The sequence below is a fragment of the Takifugu rubripes genome, chromosome 21 (assembly GCF_901000725.2).
Source record: "Takifugu rubripes chromosome 21, fTakRub1.2, whole genome shotgun sequence".
Classification (NCBI taxonomy): Eukaryota; Metazoa; Chordata; class Actinopteri; order Tetraodontiformes; family Tetraodontidae; genus Takifugu; species Takifugu rubripes.
Window position 1 is genome coordinate 11693525 of NC_042305.1, and position 18511 is coordinate 11712035.

General features: G+C 43.9%; 1 protein-coding gene across 2 annotated transcripts in view; it reads right to left on the bottom strand.

Annotated features, from left to right (window-relative positions):
- Nucleotides 1-18511, bottom strand: part of grid2 (glutamate receptor, ionotropic, delta 2) — a 269350-nt gene that overhangs the window by 91294 nt on the left and 159545 nt on the right. For both annotated transcript variants that reach the window (XM_029829851.1, XM_029829852.1), the window contains exons 5-7: nucleotides 9884-9937; nucleotides 5307-5480; nucleotides 2246-2407 (exon numbers count right to left, since the gene is read on the bottom strand). In XM_029829851.1, coding sequence (XP_029685711.1) covers nucleotides 2246-2407; nucleotides 5307-5480; nucleotides 9884-9937 — 390 coding nt within the window. The remainder of the gene's footprint in view (nucleotides 1-2245; nucleotides 2408-5306; nucleotides 5481-9883; nucleotides 9938-18511) is intronic.

Here is an 18511-nt window from a genome sequence, read left to right on the forward strand (position 1 = left end):
TAGGTTTCAGTGTCCACATATAATGCACGTCACAATTTTAGAAACCAATGGATGTGAAAAGTTGTTGCTACGGTGATATCTAAGCTGTCATATCTAAGCTGTCATATCTAAGCTGTCAGTGTTGGATGAATCAAACACTGAGATACCGTATTTTCGCGACCATAAGACACACTTAAAAGTCTTAAATTTTCTCCCAAATGAATGGGGCACCTTATAATACAGTGCACCTTATGTGTGCACCGAGTTCCAAAATCTGTAAATGCTTTTCAGCTTTTGTAAACGCCATTTCGGATTCATTTCGTTCATTTCGGAAACAGAAGATGATGTATTCGAGTACATTGCTAAATACACGCTAGCATGCATGTTTTAAGCCAGCGTACCGGTATGTTCTACCATGCCCTATAATCCGGTGCGCCTCATGTATGTGTTAAATACAGAAATAGCATCCGTAACTGAGACTGCGCCTTTTAATACGGTGCGCCTTATGACATGCAGAATTGTTACACAAGCGTATGAGCTCCGAACACCGATCAGTAAAGTTCCTGCGATCCTGCGGCTGCAAATGAGTGTTTATTATAATCACAATGGCGCCACATTCCAAAAATCTGATTAATAGCACAGGCACGTACAGCCGGTAAAACACGGCACTCACACGTAGGAAAATGGAAGCGATGCCAGGCTGTTGAACTCCATCAGTGCTTTGGGCAATTTAACACAGTTGTGTTGAGACAGACATCAACTGCCGGATCTGTCTGATAGAAGTTGCCAAACTCTCAAGGTGAAATTCAGAGATAGATATATAAGCCTTTGCGCCACATTTGTTATTGTCAGGCACTAATCCTAAATTAGCATTTCATTCAACTCCATCATTTAGTCAAAGCTCGATTCCTCAAGTTAAACTTTTACCGACATCAAACCAGAGGGCATCATTCCAACGCCTGTTTTTTTTTTTTTTTTTACCCCATCGCAAGCTGAAGTGTAGAGATTTATAAAACAGCTTCAGGATGAACCTTCCCGTCTCAGGCAGTCAGGTATTCAGAAGCAGCTCGTACGTGTCGGCGTGTTTATTAAAGTACGCCTTTGAATTGATCAACTCTCGGGTCTTGACGTCGACTGAGCTCAGACAAGCTGGAAACTTTCCACTTGAACTTGTGAACAAAAAAATGGATTTGCATATGATAAGAAAAACTTAAAAACGACAGGCTTATTTAAAGCCTCCTCCGTGTCATTCTTCATCCCCGGCGGGGATGTTAGTTATAGCATCCGATGCCACTGTAAAAATGAATTTAAACAGTGATGCCGCCTTTGTCTTTTAACTAGAGTTCGTCAGCAACGGAGCGCCAACGTGCCTTATCTCCCAAAGTTCAGGTAATGAGCGCAACGTCTAGAGATGTAAATACACACAGAAGCGTTTCAATCCTCTGTTGAAAAACTTCCTTAACCCCAAAACATTCACATGACGCTGCCAAGTGAGACACAGGGGTGATTTTTTCTTTTCAGATATATCAGAGGCTTCGCCATCTGTTGCACTAAAGAACACGGCAGCATAAAGTTCAATAAAGTTCTAAAAGTCTGGTGGTTGGACAAAGAACAAAGTTTAGTCATTTCTAAGTCTCCTGGTTGGCGATCAAAGGTTAAACCAGACGCCGGCACATCACAGAATTGTGATGAACCTTTGTTAGCAACAACGCTGGTAGATGTAGAGAAACGGAGTGATGAAAAGAGACTAATGTCCTAGCTATCGCTCTCTGACTGCATCTGATACCTCTGTTTGCAGAGGTCGTCCGCAGCAGGACTCGCAGAGCTGCCCTTTTTGCAAACAATGCCAAAGAAAATGCCAAAATCCGACACGGTACGAGCTGGTGTCACGGCTGGAGCGGCTGCTTTGTCCTGCTGCTGATACCACAGAGCAGGGGGGCAAGTTTTGGTTCATCTACCCAATTAGTTGTTAGAATTCAACGTTTCTCATTTATTTTTTTACACATTTCATTTCCTTATAACCTACGTGAGCAATCAATCAAAAGTTTTTCCAAAAAACTTTGGAAACTTTGGTCCGATTGTCAGTTCTGGAATCACATCACTTTAGTGTGGTCTTAGATCTAATATATATCAGATATGGAGCCACGCACGAGGTTCATTTGCCAAAAATCAATTAAGATGAGGAAAAGCAATGCTTATTAATAGGAATAGGAGCCGCTAGTGTGTTGGTAATAGTCTTGTTTACTTGTGCATTTTCCCACTGTACCTTTTTCACAGTATCCAGCATGCTTTTCCCCCCCTGCCAGGGTTTGGAGTTCTTCCTGATGCAGTTGAGGCTGGCCATGCTGTGCCACTTCCTGTCTTCCAACTTTCTGTGGAAGGTGTTGGCCAGCAGCAGCACGGTGTCGTAAATATAACGGTTGGTGATCTATGGAAGAGAAAGAAGAAATCATATAGAAATAAAACATGAGGCGGCGACAGACTAAAATCGTTGCCGAGGCCGCCCGGCGCGTTGATGTATCGAGGAAGGTCTTAGAATAATAAAGCATTTCAGCAAGCAAACTCAACCAGAAATGAGAATCACCACAATGCTGTTGCTTTTCCTAGGATGGGGAGGTCACTGTGCTTGCAGTATGGTCGTTTGGACATTTGCGCCTGAACACGTGCATCTTTATAGGTGACAATAATTAAAACGTATTGATGGAAGAAGGGGGGGGGGGGGGTAAGGGGAAGAGTTAATTCAGTCCGTGATCGACCACTGTGTGATTTACTGAGCCTTTTGTCTCCATGTTAATGAGAAAATAAAAAAAAAATAGATTGACTACATAATGATTCAACAGGCACACACACACGCACGCACACACACACACGCATACAGGTGTGTTTAGGCACATGATACGAAGCCACTTAATATTGCAGGAGCAACACCACCTTAAAATCTGCTCCAGCCAGCAGGAGGGGGTGAAGGAGGGGGTGAAGGAGGGGGTGAAGGAGGGGGCGAAGGCCACGCAGCTCCAGCAATACACTCATAATCAGACTATCTGCCGCTTCACTCAGGAGCCTCCAAATCTCTCTTGAAGCAAACGATGGTTCATGGTTCACAAGTCAATCTGTCTGCTTTCAGGGGGAAACCCTAACCACCCCCCTCCCGTAGAATATAAACTACACCGTAAACAGCTGTCCCGACACCAGCCATAACATGTTTATTAAGTGGCCTGGCTGTTGTTCTCTCTAATATTGAATTTCTTATTGCTCCACTGAGTCTTTTGTTTTCCCTCTTGATTTATTAAACCTTTCTGAACACAGAATAAAAAGCAGGGCAGCCCAGCACCGTCGGTTTTAAATGACAGCAGCCAGGATGAAGAAGAACTAAGCCGAATCTACTTCCTTACGGACTCGCTCAGTGTGTGTGAGTGTGTGTGTGTGTGTGTGTGTGTGTGCGTGTGTGTGTGTGTGTGTGTGTGCGTGGTCAGACTGAGCCGATATGCTTCAGTGCAGTGTGAAATTAGGCTTCTGGTCCACTTTGACCAGCGTGCTGATCTTCCTCCTCTGCCTGCTCCTTTTTCATCCCTCATCACCTCATTCACACAGCCTAAACTCCACACACACACACACACACACACACACACACGCACACACACACACACACACACACACTGGGCATGCAGATGGTCACAGGCTCTCCCTGTCAGATTCTATCCACATGCAGCGGCTGAGCGGGAAAGGGTCGATTTTTGATAAAAGCCTTTTACACTTTAGAAACAATTCATATTAGGACACGGAGGACACAGTTTATTTACCGTACGTAGCTTCTATAATGCTACGGGGCCTTCTGGAATTAATCTCTTTCACTCAGGGACTCTGTATTTTTAAGAAATGCATGGCGAGGCCCGTTGGTTTCTATTAACCTTTTGTATATCGCACAAATGAATTAAAAGTATGTAGATGTGTTTTTAATTGCAGACATTTCTCAGTGTGATAATATGGAACATCTCATTTATAAGTCATAAACAAGTAATGTTCCATTCCATGATTGAAGTGAGTGAAAGCCTGGAGGACTGCCCTGAAAGGGAAATATCCAAAAGAACATTAAAGCTACATTTCTGTCCTTGTGTACTTCCACCCTCCATCAAACGTGTTCCTCCGGGCTCCAACGCACACACCCACATAAATCAAATGCACAATAATTCAATTTCATATTTTCGTCCCTGACACATGCACAGTGTCGCCGTTCTTTTCTGCCTCCCCTGTTAGGCTTGGTGATGTGACTCACACACAAAAGTCCTCAGAATTATGTGCAAACTGCCCCTGGGAATGTGTTTAACACAGAAAACAATGTAGTAAGGGTGAAGGCATGTACGCTTAAAAGATCCTTTCAGGGGTTTTATTCTCCTTTTTTAAGCAATGCATTGAAAAAGAGTAGAAAAAAAAGGGAAAACACTGAGTGCTAGCTCACAGCTGCAGGTTTGCTTCACAATAATCCCAAACATAATAAAATCTCTCTGTTCATTATTTTTTAACCTTTGTGCGCTCGCATACTGCAGCTTTTGCTGATTACTGAGCTCATTTTACAGCTGCCACATACTCAATAAAACAAAATTTCTTTGAATTCCCACTGAGAGACCCTCTCTAGCTAGAGGTCCAGTGTGTATTATACACACATATCCGATGCAATGTTTACAGCAGCGCTTAATAATGGACAATAACATCAGTTCTTCTTTACCCGCGATGCTAATGAAATTATGAACCCCCCCACCCCCACCCCCCCACCAACACACACACACACGGGTGAAAAATGCTGCTCTGCCAATATTCTGCGCACGCCCAGAACTCACAAAGAGATTTAAATACGAGCTTTATATCTGATAACAGTTCTTGTCAGTTTTGATCAATTGTGCAGTACGCACAACAAATTTCAAACTCCACTGCAAATGAAATATGCATGACTGCAGTCACAGAAAAAACTCTGACATTCTTAAAAAGGAGGAGGGCTGAGTTCCTGCAAACTGTTCTCACAGCTAGAAACTGTACCACCAAATGAGCAATGCTCCCACAGTGTTCTCTTTGTTAAGGTACTCACGTTGTGAGGACACGTCATCATTATTAGGTGTAAAGACGGCCATCAGCATCTTTCTGCTTGTGTTCTTAAACACCATCATTTCAGATAACAAGCCTTCCAGGGGCTTTTTTAATAAAAGATCCCTGACAAGTTTATTTTATCAACTGATGAATGCACAATTTAGACACGGCCTGTGGCCAGTGTGGTCCTGACTGACACCTGGGTTGTGGGCCTCTCTGAAAGCCATTGACCTTGAGGGAACGCTCACCTCCAGCTGCTGAGCTTTGGCGTTCTTCGGATCGCAGAGGGAGGTGTTAATCCTGTGATTGTGTTTGACACAGCGCTGTGTTGTGTTCTGAGGCATGGGGAACGTCTGACGCACCACCGTCAACCGGCCGATCGACTTCATCACCAGCTCCTGTAGGTCGTAGTCGGAGATCTCCTGCGAAGGCGAAAAAAGAGAAGGTGGCGTGAGCCGGTGCAGAAGCCATCATCCTCAAACAATCCAGTTTCACAAGCAGAAATTTGGAAAAAAAGCATGCATATAAGTAAAAAAAAGTCGCCATTAAAAACAAGAATAAAATATGAAGAGTTCAGAGCCAAAAGTGCACCATGGGCGCGCACGCGTGCACATGCTCTGTGTGTACATGTGTGTTTGCACAGTCTCTGCATGTCCTTGCAAAACCTTGGGGAGGAATCATTGCTAATTTTAGCCCGAGGACACAATCCCTCCCTCCCCCCCATTCACGGATCTCCATCCATCCCTCGCAAGTGCAGCAGGTCATGTGGTGATGAGATGAGAACTGACGTTTATCATCCCCGGTGGAGGCAACACCGCCACCAACCGAGACCTCCCTCGCCTTCTTTTAATGATGAGCGTGCAGCGCTCACGAGTGTGAGTGCATCCCTTCCGCCCCCCCACGCTGGTTTATTTGTACGTGTTTTGGTGTGTTTAGCTGTGGCGGTACTTTTATAAAGTCTCCTCCTTCAGCCTTTAGTCTCACCTGCAGGAGGATTGAAAGCGGAGATGGATGACGAGCATCCATAAACACAACATGGAATGATCCTAGCTGATGATATTTGGCTGTAATTAATCTAATCAAAGGCCTCCTCTTCCTGTGATATGATCATCCAGTATACCAGTGCAGGCCTCAGCTATTGGCTGAACCAGTGACACATTACCTTCCAGCTACATGCACAAACATGCGCATGTATTTCTGGATTTCACTGATGCTGGGATGAACCCTTGAATAAGCTGAAGGTCTGAAAGGCAACAGTGCAGACTGGCAAGCTTCACTTCTAGTTTGGCTCCTGTTTTCGTATCTGTTAAGTCACTGTCTTCATATGTTCATCTTGTCCTGATTTGCGGTCCATCTCCTCTCCTGGAGCTGTTCCCTGTCACCCCCCTGTGGATTCTCTTCCCTTGCTGACTAATGTGAACAGGCGAATATGTTCTCTCAGCCTTTGATCTGCCTGCCAATCACCTCTACAGAAGGGCTGTGACTTTGTTAGGCTACAGTGGATTCGTTCGCATGTTGGAAGACCCAAAAACAGCCCACCAAGACAAAGGTGATGAAGTCACTGTAGGCCCATGTTAGGTTTCCGAAGAGACTTTTTTGTTGGCATTTTATTGAAGCAAGGAAAAGATGGAAAAATTAAACTACTCAAGGCTGATGATTCACAAAACAGAAAATAGAATTAGGATTCCAAAGCAGCAGTCAAGGACAGAAATGCAAACATCAGCATGCAGGAATTGTCCCCGATGAAAGGACCCATTTAATAGACGGTATGTAGATGCACGAGTCCAAAACAGATGAGGAGGAAAAGCCCGTATCTTCATGTTTACCCCATGAACTCCAGGTTCTGGCCTGCAGACACTCCCACCCACCTTGACCTTTCACCGCTCTATCCTCCTCCATTCCCTCCAACTAATCAGCTCTCATCTCTCGTGCTGCCTTTGAAGACAGGATTTCAGTCTTCAGCCTTTTTAGCACTCGTCTTCTATTTTGTCCTCAACACATCTTTCTGCCCATCTGTCCTCGACATCTTCCTCAGGGACCCCAAATCCTGTCATTCTCTATTTATCTGCAGATGAGGTTGGGAAGCTGTTATTTATTCCTCTACTCTGTCCTCCACTTTCTCTCCCGTTTGATTCAGGCAGCAAATCCCTTTTTAAGGTTCAAACTTGTCAAAACAAAGAAAATCTGGAAAGGTCACGTCTCCAAACACAGCAGCGTAATTGTTTATGAACAACTGGAGCAAGTTATTTCTAATGCTTTTTATTTTATCTTCTGTATCTGACTGCATTGTTGAAGAAACCCTCTGCCACCACTCTGCTACCATACATTAGGGAATACATTACATATGTACAGCAATTACAAGCTACAAAATTCCCAATTCACTGATCATTTCAGTGATCATTTACACCCTTTGTAAGCACACACACACTAACACAATTGCATCACATTGACTTACCGTCCTAGGTGGCTGTGGGCTTAAACACAGGCCCCTATCTCCTAGCTTGGAGCTGTCCAACTCTTTGGAAATTTAACTACATTAATTCATCCGCAGACCAAAAGAGTGAGATTGGTCAATAATTTTATATGTTTGACCTGTTTATTGAATCCTTGGTGCTAGCATACTACCGGTACCTTGGTGGTCTACCATATACACCGAATCTTGGGGACGTGCTGAGGGCCAAAATATCCGAATCCTCTTCTCCAAGAACCAAACAATCCCTCTCTTCATTTGAGAAAAGATGATGAAAAATAGAGAGAAGAGCAACGGAGAAAGATAAAAGACCGAGGAGGGATCGTAAAGTTTGGCATTCCAATGGCCAATGATACTCTTGTGAGCTCTTCTCTTTGTTCTCTGATCTTTAGCAGATTGAAGCAGATGCAGAAGAAAAGATGATCAATTATGGACTGTGAGCCCCCCCTCTGTGGGCCCGCCGGACTGTGGGTTGTAGATAAAACAGCGTTCTGATAGCCATATAGTGCCCCCTCATCCATTATAAACCTGAGGGAGGGAGAGCACTTTCAGGAATATTCAGCCTCTGAGGAGGCGATACCAGAAGACATTACGCATGAAAAAATATTGCAGCTCCTCATCCATTTGAAACACTCTGCTTCACAAAGCCCATCAGTGGGGATATTATGCCTACATGCGCATACTAGCGTGTGACTTTTCCAACCCTTGTAGTTACAACTAGAGTATTCAATTTGACCAGAAAGTGTTTATGAGTGAAGAAGCTACTGGGGGAAAAAGTCTACTGTTCCCACTTCAGAGGCCGACAAACGAGAAATAACAAAATGAGAATGAGACTGACAGGCTGAGATCGTTTTAGGCTCTGGGACATGACATGAGGCGGTCTCAGGTTCTTCCGTGAACTGTTGAGGCCATTTAGATGACGACTTGAACTGTGACATTTCTGCAAGAGGCAAGCCAGTGCGAGACGGAGCCTGACGCCGTCATAGCGAGCACATGAGAGTCACCAGGCCTTTAAATCTGAAGAGCGCCGAGCAGGTCGACAGCTGGGAAATCTGACATGAGAGAGTGAAAACGAGCCTGAAAGGGCCCGAGATGAACTCTAACATGAGCGCCATATCAGACCACAATGCAATGCAGCGTTACCTGCAGGATATTTTTCACAGGGGTGGTCGAAGGGGGCCGCTGAACATCTTGGCATGGAAGCCTCAAAATCCAAATTCAAATGATTGTCTAATTCAATTACATGGTGTTGTCCCAGCTGAACACCATCTGGCCACAGCTCAATGCTCTGCAAGTGTTTCTTTTGCCACTGATGCCTCCAAAAGCAGCAGGTACAAAGTGCTACATGCTACATGCTGTTAAACCTGCACCAGCAAGTTAAAGCTCCCAGACAGCTGAGCAAAGGAGAGGCTATTGCCAAGAAGCCAAGAGACTACTAGAAAATACTAAGAAGCTTGTCAGGACACAAGGCCATACAGAGGTGGTCCATTCCAGGTTACAGCAGGACTTACTCTAGCAAGCCGTGATAATGCACGAGAGGGCTAATGTTTGAGCTGTCACTGTGAGATTAAATTAATTAAATAGCACGGAGAGGGTTGAAACAAGCAGTGCAACACTAATTCACAATATAGTTGCTAATGTGATGCCATCAAGCTTTTTAAGGAAGAGAACAAAAGAAACAGAAGATTTATCCTTTCTTTTCTTTTCAGTAGCATTTTTGAAGGCATGTAAAACTTGTCCTTGAACACGTCCCACCGTGCTCGCTGCTGTGCTTGAATAACTATTGTTCAGAGTGGGAGTGGATGGCTGAATGGACCCCCTGCTCAGCCTCAGCGACTCACTGTGGTTCCCCTGAGGCTCTGACCACACATGGCAGCACATAAACCTACACACGCGCGCATTAAAAATCAATTTCTCTGACCAATAAAGTTCAGAAAGAGGTGGTCCTGTTGAGAATTCATATGAAATTTGGGAAAAGTGACTTTGAGAACTGCAATTACTTTTCATTTCCCCTTAATCCTGAAATCTTTTAATACTTCAGTGCTAATACCATTTTGCTTCACCCATTTTCAAAAGAAATCTTCATTATGGGGGTGAGAGATGGGATGGAGGGGAGTGTATTTGGGCAGTATTATTACCTGCTATATTCTACTAGATTCATATGAACCCAGGATGTTATCCTCACTGCTTACATGAAAGGTTGTTTTTTTTTTGCTTTGATGTTGAAAATGTTACTAAAGAAATCAAAAGCTTTTCAGGTTCTCTCTCCTCGGTGCCCATCTGGAGCTGAAACGTGCATTTCCAGCATAACTTCACAAAAAATTCACCTTGATGCATTATTTCCTCCGTACTCACCTCATTGATCAGGATCCAGTGACAATCGAAGGCCACCAGGTTGGTCTCCACCACCTGCCGGATCAAAAAACAATACTGAAATTAGAACTGGGGGAAAAGTTTGCATTTATTTGGTAAAATAAATTAGCTTAAATCATTTTACAAGTCAAAAAATCACCCAACCTTTTAATGTTATACAAATATTTACGTATAGCAACACACATTTGTGTGTGGCTACTATTAAAATACATGAGAGCTTTTACGGAGACATTCTTTGTTCTATTTCTGGCTGTAGTATTTAACAGTGGCAATTATCTGGCCTCAGAATGCAGGGCCATGTCGGCGTGGCGACAGAGAACACCTCCACTATGAATAGTTAATGCAGCAACTCAATAATTTAGACAGTATGCACCGGCTCTTTAAGCAGTGGCTGCACAACTGTTAAGAACTGCTGCGAGGTGCTGCCAGGGTGATGAGGAAAGGAGGACATCCCTGGAATGTCAATCACATCTGCAGCACATCTGCCCTTTTCATCATTCCCTCCGCATGCAGTTGGTCCATGTGTTCCGGTTCTCCGTCTTGTTAATGGTGAGCTCCACTGATCTCTAACCGTGCACTTCTTCAACCCACACTGATTCAGTACCTCCTCCTGATACCCGCCGTAAAAAGCCATACGTTCTGGGGGGAGGGGGCTTAAACTTGTTGCCGAGGGCTGATAAGTCACCTTTCCTTGTGTTTCCACTGTTGACCCTCCTGTGGAAGTCAAAGTTATAAGGATGTGGTTTGTTCATTATGGATTTCAAGAATGTTTATTGGCTCAAATGTGCCATATTTTCTTATTTGAAAAGCTACAAAAGGATAAAAGGTCACGACTCTGCCATTTAAGATCTGACATTAGATATCTGTGGAACACAGCGTGCTCAGAACATTTCCAGTGAGGGCTGGTGTGAGGTGAGGAAGCTGAAATTCAAATTTTAGTTCTTTCTGGGATTAATATTTTCTACCTATTTTGCTCCGCCAGCCAAAACTTCATCTCAGTATGGCTCAGAGAGCAAAGAGCTATCTGCTTGGATCCAGTGGACACAATCCGAACTCCCTCAGGAAGCTGTGGTGGATGTTGTGGGCAGATGTTCGCATGCTCACTCCTCGAGCCCCTTCCCGCATGAGTGGTCTTCACTTATCACTGATGACTAATCAATGAGAGCTCAGTTTGTTTCCACCGCATCACCTGAAACCTTCGATAATGCATCACGCTGGTCTTGCAGGACCCTGACTTGCACATGAGCCGCCGAGGGGCAGATAAACGGAGTGTCGGTGTCAGCTTGAGTGAAACTTGTTCTTGGTTCTCGACATTTGTCCGATCCTGGACTCACCTAGCCCATTTCATATGAATGACCTTCCCCCCCCCCCAGAAAGGACACTCTTGCCTTACTTTTGCCTCTTGAGTTAAAAACACTCCTTGGGCTCTCTGTGGTCTTAATCCCACCATCCCATACCACACGACCCCTTCATTTAGCTTCTCTTCTGCTTCTTCCTGCCTCAATTCTCATAATTACTCGGTTTTTCACTGTGACAACAACCGTCAGCACTGCTCACACCCCTGCTGTCCCTTTGTGCAGTTAATATACAGTACCACTCGTACATCATTAGCTCTAATTGTCTGGGTAACTATAGCACAGTGTGTCATCAAACACTTCTTAGCTCTAAATAAAAGGCAACAGCTGGAGAAGGTGATGGAGTGTGGATAATAGTGGTTTAATCTTCCACGGAGTCTTCATAAACCATCAGTGGAGGAGAAGATGGCTGCCACTCTGCCTAAAGGCAGGCTGGTTTCTTTCTCTTTTTTTACCATATTCTACACCCTCTCCATCTGTTTCTGCCCCTCTGAATATGGGCTTGTCTCTGCGTTACAATAGGTAAGCAATGACAATCAATATGTGTTGTTCTTCTCTTGCCAGCTCCATCTCTGTGTCGCGCCAGTGTTGGGAAAACAAAGAGAAAGAAAAGAGAGGCTGACAGGACGGAGGTTTCTCAAGGTCTCCTCCACTTCAGTCTGCCTTTCAGCCTTGTCTCGTACCGTCCTCGCATCCCTCCCCTGGCGCTCATTAAGATTTTAGCACACATAATACGCACAGTGGGACCACCAGGAGATTACGGACAAGACTTTTCTTTTTTAAATTACAAAACGGCGGTTGAGAGCTCATAAGCTTTGTTTGGATGTTATCAGCGATGCGAAAGAAATATGTTTTGTGTTTCTTTTGATGGAGCTTCACATCTCCACCGTTCTGACTTGCCTCTGGCAGTCTTCTGGACAGATGTTTCAAGCTAATTAGGGAAAGGGCAGACTCCGAACATTAGACGTGACTGCTCAGAGATCTGTTCAATTCCCTCAGTCTCTCTCTATTCACTAGAGCCCATATGCTAGCACACAGCACAGCTCCACTATGATGTCACTAACATCAACACCAGGCTTTTGTGTTTTGTGCACATTCTCCACGACATGCCAGCCCCCCTTCGTTCTGCCTCTAATTCTCCCCTGAAATGCAGATAACGCCTCACCTTTGCTTGGATTTTTCATCAGCAGCGTGACACCTAGCAACAAATATTTTAGTTAAGCCTTTTCTCAGAGACAGACAGGGTCAATCTAATTTGACACAACACACACCGGCTGTGGTGAAATCAACGCCTCGTTGACTGTGTCATATTCCAGGACTGATGTGTGGAAAGAGTCCAGCAACGGGCAAAATAATTGATTTTGGCAAATATCTCTGGCCTGACATGTGAACCAAGGTCGGCTGCTTTGACCGGAAAAGCATCCTCTCTGTGTTGCTAGTTCCACAGATCTCCTCCTGCCATTCTCTCAGTGACAGTAGACAGGAAAATATACAATATCTTTGGTTCTTATATGCAAATCACATTAATACACGGTGAAAGAGAATTTTTTAAAAGAATTAGCGCACAAGTGTTGCAATGCAGGGCCCTGTACTCTGTGGTGGAAGCTTGGAGGAGGAGAGTGGGTGTTACCATTAAGTTAAGGGCTCTAAATTAAAAATTACTTGTATAATTTAATTTCATGCATTATTTGGGGTCACATCAAGCCTACAGCCCAGCCTACAAACTATCCAAGCCTTTTACTTTACATGCAAACACAAGCTGCTGAACAGCACACAGATGCAAAGACAAATGTCTGAAACCTCAAGCAGAGACTCATTTTGTGAACAAACTAGACTATAAATAAAAGCAATTATGCGAGGAAACGGTGATGGGGACATATTGGTCCTTTAATTAACGTACCCGTCGCTTTATGTACATGTGTGGGACTTGCAAACACCATTAACTGTAAGTGAAAACATTAACAAAAGTGCCCTGCAATTCATTCTCAACTTTAAAATATAAAAAGTGTTTTGTAATTAATGACAGAAAGCAGGAATAACTAAGTGTGGGTGACTTGTGTGTGCCGATTGCACTTAAACTGGCTCATGTGCCAGAATTTTGTCTCCTGCAGACGCAGCAAAAATCACATCTGCATTACCATCACCAGATTAAGACTCGGTGAGAGGCGTCTCTTTCTCTGCATACAGTCTTTAAGCAGCCTCTGCACAGGTTTGTTACCACACTGTGTCCTTTCTGTCACAGAAAGCTGAAAATGCAGACTTTTTGTTCTGCACATCACAACTGGCCACCAGGAGGTGCTATTTTCAGTCAGAGCACACATGTAAATAGAGCTCCCCAGATTGTGCAGTTTGTCATGTTTTGCACAGTAACTAATCACATATTGCTGTATTTAAATGTGATGAATGTAAGTCTGTTATAGGCCCAGCCTTCCAGGGTGTAAATTGAGTCTTTAGGTGCATGCAAACCGCAGCACTGTGTGCACGTCTCAACTTCTCCTCCCAGAGTGAGCCTAATGTATGTGTGGATGTGTGGAATATCTGTGCATCTATTTTTGTAAGGAGGAAAAACAAATCTGCTTTTTTTTAATAAGCTAAAACAATAAAGTTATGATCCTGAATGCACCAGAACGTACCATGAAATGAGCCAGAGGGGGTGTCAAAGGCCGGCGTGATTTATCCAAGTAAATTTGTTATAATGATTAGAAAACTTGGCCATTACTGTCTGTTTAATTAGCCTGATCTAACCGTGGTCACACTTCAGTGAGCGGCTACTTCTGCTGCAGTTGCGCCTTTATGGCAGACAGCCGGGAAAAGAGAAATCTCGTGTTATAGACCACAGACGAGCTCTTTCTTTGTGAAATTTTCGTGATTGCTGAGGAACAATTGTCACATTGCGAAAAGTGTGTGCCAAGGACTCCCCCCCGGTCTCGCATGCACAGAAGTCAACAGCTCTACGGAGCTGTCACATGTAACAACAGCTACCAAAGCTACACTTGACAAGGTCTTGCCCTGTTCATCGACTGGACACACACACACACACACACACACACACACACAGAAAAAGAGGGAGGGAGGCGCTATTGATCAGTCATTCACTTTTTGATGAAAGCTAGGGGTGAAAAAGAGCTTTCTCTGCAGCTATAAGTTTTACTGTCCGTGGCTGCCTTTGTCTCATCTCTCTCAGTGACATACAGCAACAGGAACGCCAAGACAGCAAAAGTATTTGATACTATATGTTGTGATGGCAAAGGGTAACAGGGCCAACATGTAGGAGATCTATCATCCTTGACTAATGTGAGTGTGTGTGTGTGTGTGTGTGTGTGTGTGTGTGTGTGTGTGTGTGTGTGTGTGTGTGTGTGTGTGTGCGTGTGTGTGTGTGTGTGTGTGTGTGTGTGTGTGTGCAAAACATGCACTTGAGAATCTTGTGTAGGGGCCCCATTTGGCGCAGCCTTGTGCAAAGAAGCTTGGTGCTAAAGTCAAGGTTAGAATTGGGTTTAGATTCAGGTTAATGGGTGTCTGTGTGTATTCCTGCAGAAGAGCACACAGTACTAGTGTGTTGGTCGGCCTCTCAGCTTATCGATCAGACAACACACGAACGTGCACCTGGGCACGAACTACTGCACAAAGGGCACGTAGTCTGCCCCAGTACGATGAAGCTAAATGGAGTGATTACATTTGATTTTTATTCTTTCCACATTCCAAGAGTAAGCAGCATGTCACCATTGCTAACCTTTAACAGATTGTCCACATTAGAGATGTTTGTGAAAGCAAAAGAAATAAGCTAGACTCTGGGAGAGCAGAGGGGAGATTTCCCTCCTGTTTCTGTTTACCATCATTCCTCCGATTGACCTGCTCGTATGTGTTGATGCAGGCCTGTGATGCCCTTAACAACAGCGTTACTGTTAACAACAAGGTACCGTGGTGTTGGTTCGAAGCTCACGTGGACGATCTGGGGGAATGGCTGCAGTTGACGTGGGATCGGTGTTAGATCAGAGGGTTGAGATGGTGTGCGAATACACAGGTGAAGGGGAGAACCAGCTGTGTACAGCAAACACAAGCAGCTGTCATGGCCTTCAATTACACATCTGATCTGGCCTCTGGGGGTGGGGGCTGCATATGCTGAGGTTTTCAGCTGCAGACGCTGACCCCACTTTGCACTCTTTTTTTTTGCCCAGTTACTTTGGGGCAAGTCTTCAGTTTTAAATCATTTCTGTACAGATCATTATTCTTAGCCGGGATCAAACTAAAGCATGAAATCATGTAAAGCGGCTGTGGCGTGGTACATGTTGGTGTTTTTTCCATTTCCAGTAGCAACAGCATAGCTGCATCTCCCATTTTGGGTGCATTTTGCTTCCGGTAGCACAACAGTGGAACAGTACAGCCACAGTACCTCAGCCAATCATCACCTATAAGGGCCAACTCCTGCTTTCCGTCTGTCGGGACTGGTGAGATGGGGCCACAGACAGAGAGGTGTCTCGGTGCCTCTTTTAATGACTCCACCATCAGGGGTTCTGTCTTTGTGCCACTGAATGTCTTAGCTCAGCTGTGTTGCTATGGGGTTCCTGTCACATATGAACCAGCTATCGGCCTCAGCCCTCCATTCTCTGGCCATCTGAAGTGCGGCTGGCTGAAACGGAACGGGACCACTGAGTGGAAATGTGGCTACGGTGTCAGTAAAATTCCATTATTTTCCAGAGAATGTTGACTGCTAGATAAGAGCAAGTGGTGCATTTCATAAATAATTTGGAAAACGCCTTTCAGAAAATGGAAGTCAGGAGGAACGCGCCCTAAGATCAAAGCAGAGCTGAGATAATAGATTAATTGACCCGGGAGACAGATCATATCATCTGCCCTCTTAATTATTGAATCGTGTTTTTCTTCCATTTCCTGCTGGGCCGTGTAAAAGGGAAACTATTTAACCTAGAGCCTGATTTTATTAGAGAGATGCGCGATAAGAAGATAGCATGACAACCTGGGAGTGGGCAAAGTCTAATTTGCATGCTTTATTTGTTTGGTTGTACATCTGCATCCTAAAAGGAATCCTCCGGGGAGGAAAAACTCAACGGAACATGAGGAAGTGAAACACATTTGTCAGCTTGTAAGGCCAATAATCACACAATAAATAAAGAAGAAGCAGGACTTTTACTATCAGCAAAGCTAAGCTAGGCAATATGTGAACATGTCCCGAGGAAAATGCTAACAGCAGGTTTGGTCTGCACAGATGTCGCTTCTGGGTATGAAAGTTGTCGTTTGAGTTTTTAACACTACCGGGTCCAAAACTGTTCAAGTGTGTTACAGGGCAAGGAGTCAGTCTAATTAGTCAATAGTCCCTGCGGCATCGCAGCACCTTCTTCTCCTAAATAGTCAGCAAAAATTGTGCTTTCTCTCACTATCACATCGATTGGAATCACACTCAGCCTGCTTTTCCCTGTTTGCCCCTTTTATGCACATCTTTGGACTGTGGGAGGAGGAGAAAGTCAGAGCTATATGGGGAACATACAAACTGCTCCCATGCAAAGTTGAGTTGCTACAGCAGCTCCAGACTCAATCAGTAAATCAGGAAAACCTAATGTTCATTCAGGCACAGGCAAAAAAACAAAACAAAAAAACCCAGCTCAGTGCTGAAGGGGTTAAAGTCCCGGTGTAGAAGATGTTCTGCCCCCCCTTTCTTCCTCGTTCATGTCTTCGATCGTCTTGACCAAAGACAATTCCAATTTCTCATCGACTACATCAGTGGAATAAATCCCATTAATTCCCAAACGCGGGTACAACAGCTCCAAACATGTTCCTTAATCAAAGCGGTGCGCAGGAAGGGAAGGAAGGGAGGGAGGAGTAGAGGCATTTCATTTGTTCATCCCACTTCATCCCGCTAATGATCTGTGCTCTGTATTCACACACACCTTTGGGGGTTTCAGCCAGAGGAAAGGATGTGAACACGTTTAAAGAACCAGCAAATTCAGACACTTGGGTGCCGGAACAACACCTGCAGGTGGATTTGGGCCGTAGAGTCGATATTTAGTTTAATATAATAAAAATGTATTGTTTTGTTGCTAAATGACCATTATTCTTTGTTTAGCTCTGTACAGCGGGGGTCAAAAGTGGCATTCTTCACAAATTCCACATTTGTTGCAACAAACATCCAATATTTTCTGTTGATAAAGTTCAAGGAGATGAGGAGAGTCCTTGATGTGCCCTTTACAAAACGTGGAAGCCAAGAGGAACACTCTCCGTATTCATCCATTTACAGTGCACTCACGCGTTCACTCACGATTCCTGTTCATTGACCAGCCTCCATCACGCCTTGGTGATCCGATGACCTTCTGAGCAGGCGAAAAACACAAACACAGTGGGCAGGTAGCTCTGCTTCGAGCACAGAGCAGCTCCACACAAATCAGCATCTCGCACCATCAGCCGAATGAGTGAGACAAGGGAGGACAGAAGAAAACAACAACTAGCTCTGCTTTTCCTCCATCAGATCCACCACCTTGAAGATCGGTGCTACAGCTGTAGATATTTTCGTATAAATACTGTATACCTGATATATATATATATATATATATATATATATATATTTATATATATATATATATATATATATATATATATATATATATATATATATATATATAATTATATATATATACATATATATGGTGATCAAATGAAGCCTCTTTGCCATGTCTTGTGCACTGGCTACTTAAAGACATCCTATATTAGATACAACATAGAGCACTCAAAAATGGAGACAATTGTGTTATGCCTATAATTTAATGTAATATAATATAATGTAATATAATATAATATAATGTAAACAGATTTAAAGAAAATGCATTTAAATGTATATTAAAATGTAATTGAATTGGTATGGCGATGACCATGAAAGCCTTTTAGGCAATATTAATCATTAAGAGCTGACTAATTACGTCTTCATTTGCTGTGGATTAGCTTTTTGCTGCCTTCAGTGGAATCAGAATTGATGGATCAAGTCACTGAGCTCAGATGATGATGCGTTTATGTGCTCAACCTGCTGCCTGCTCCTTTTGATATATTTACTTCATTTCCCTTCAACACTCACAGGTAAGAACCAGTCAATTACATGGAAATCTGTGTCGTTTCCTTCAGGTCTGTTGTTTCTCTCCATTCTCTCCCTGCGCAACGGCTAAACGATGAGGGAAAACATGCAGAATGCTGACATTTCCCTTTAAGCCTCTGGGATGTAAGGACACCGAACAAAGATAATCTCAGCATTTTATTT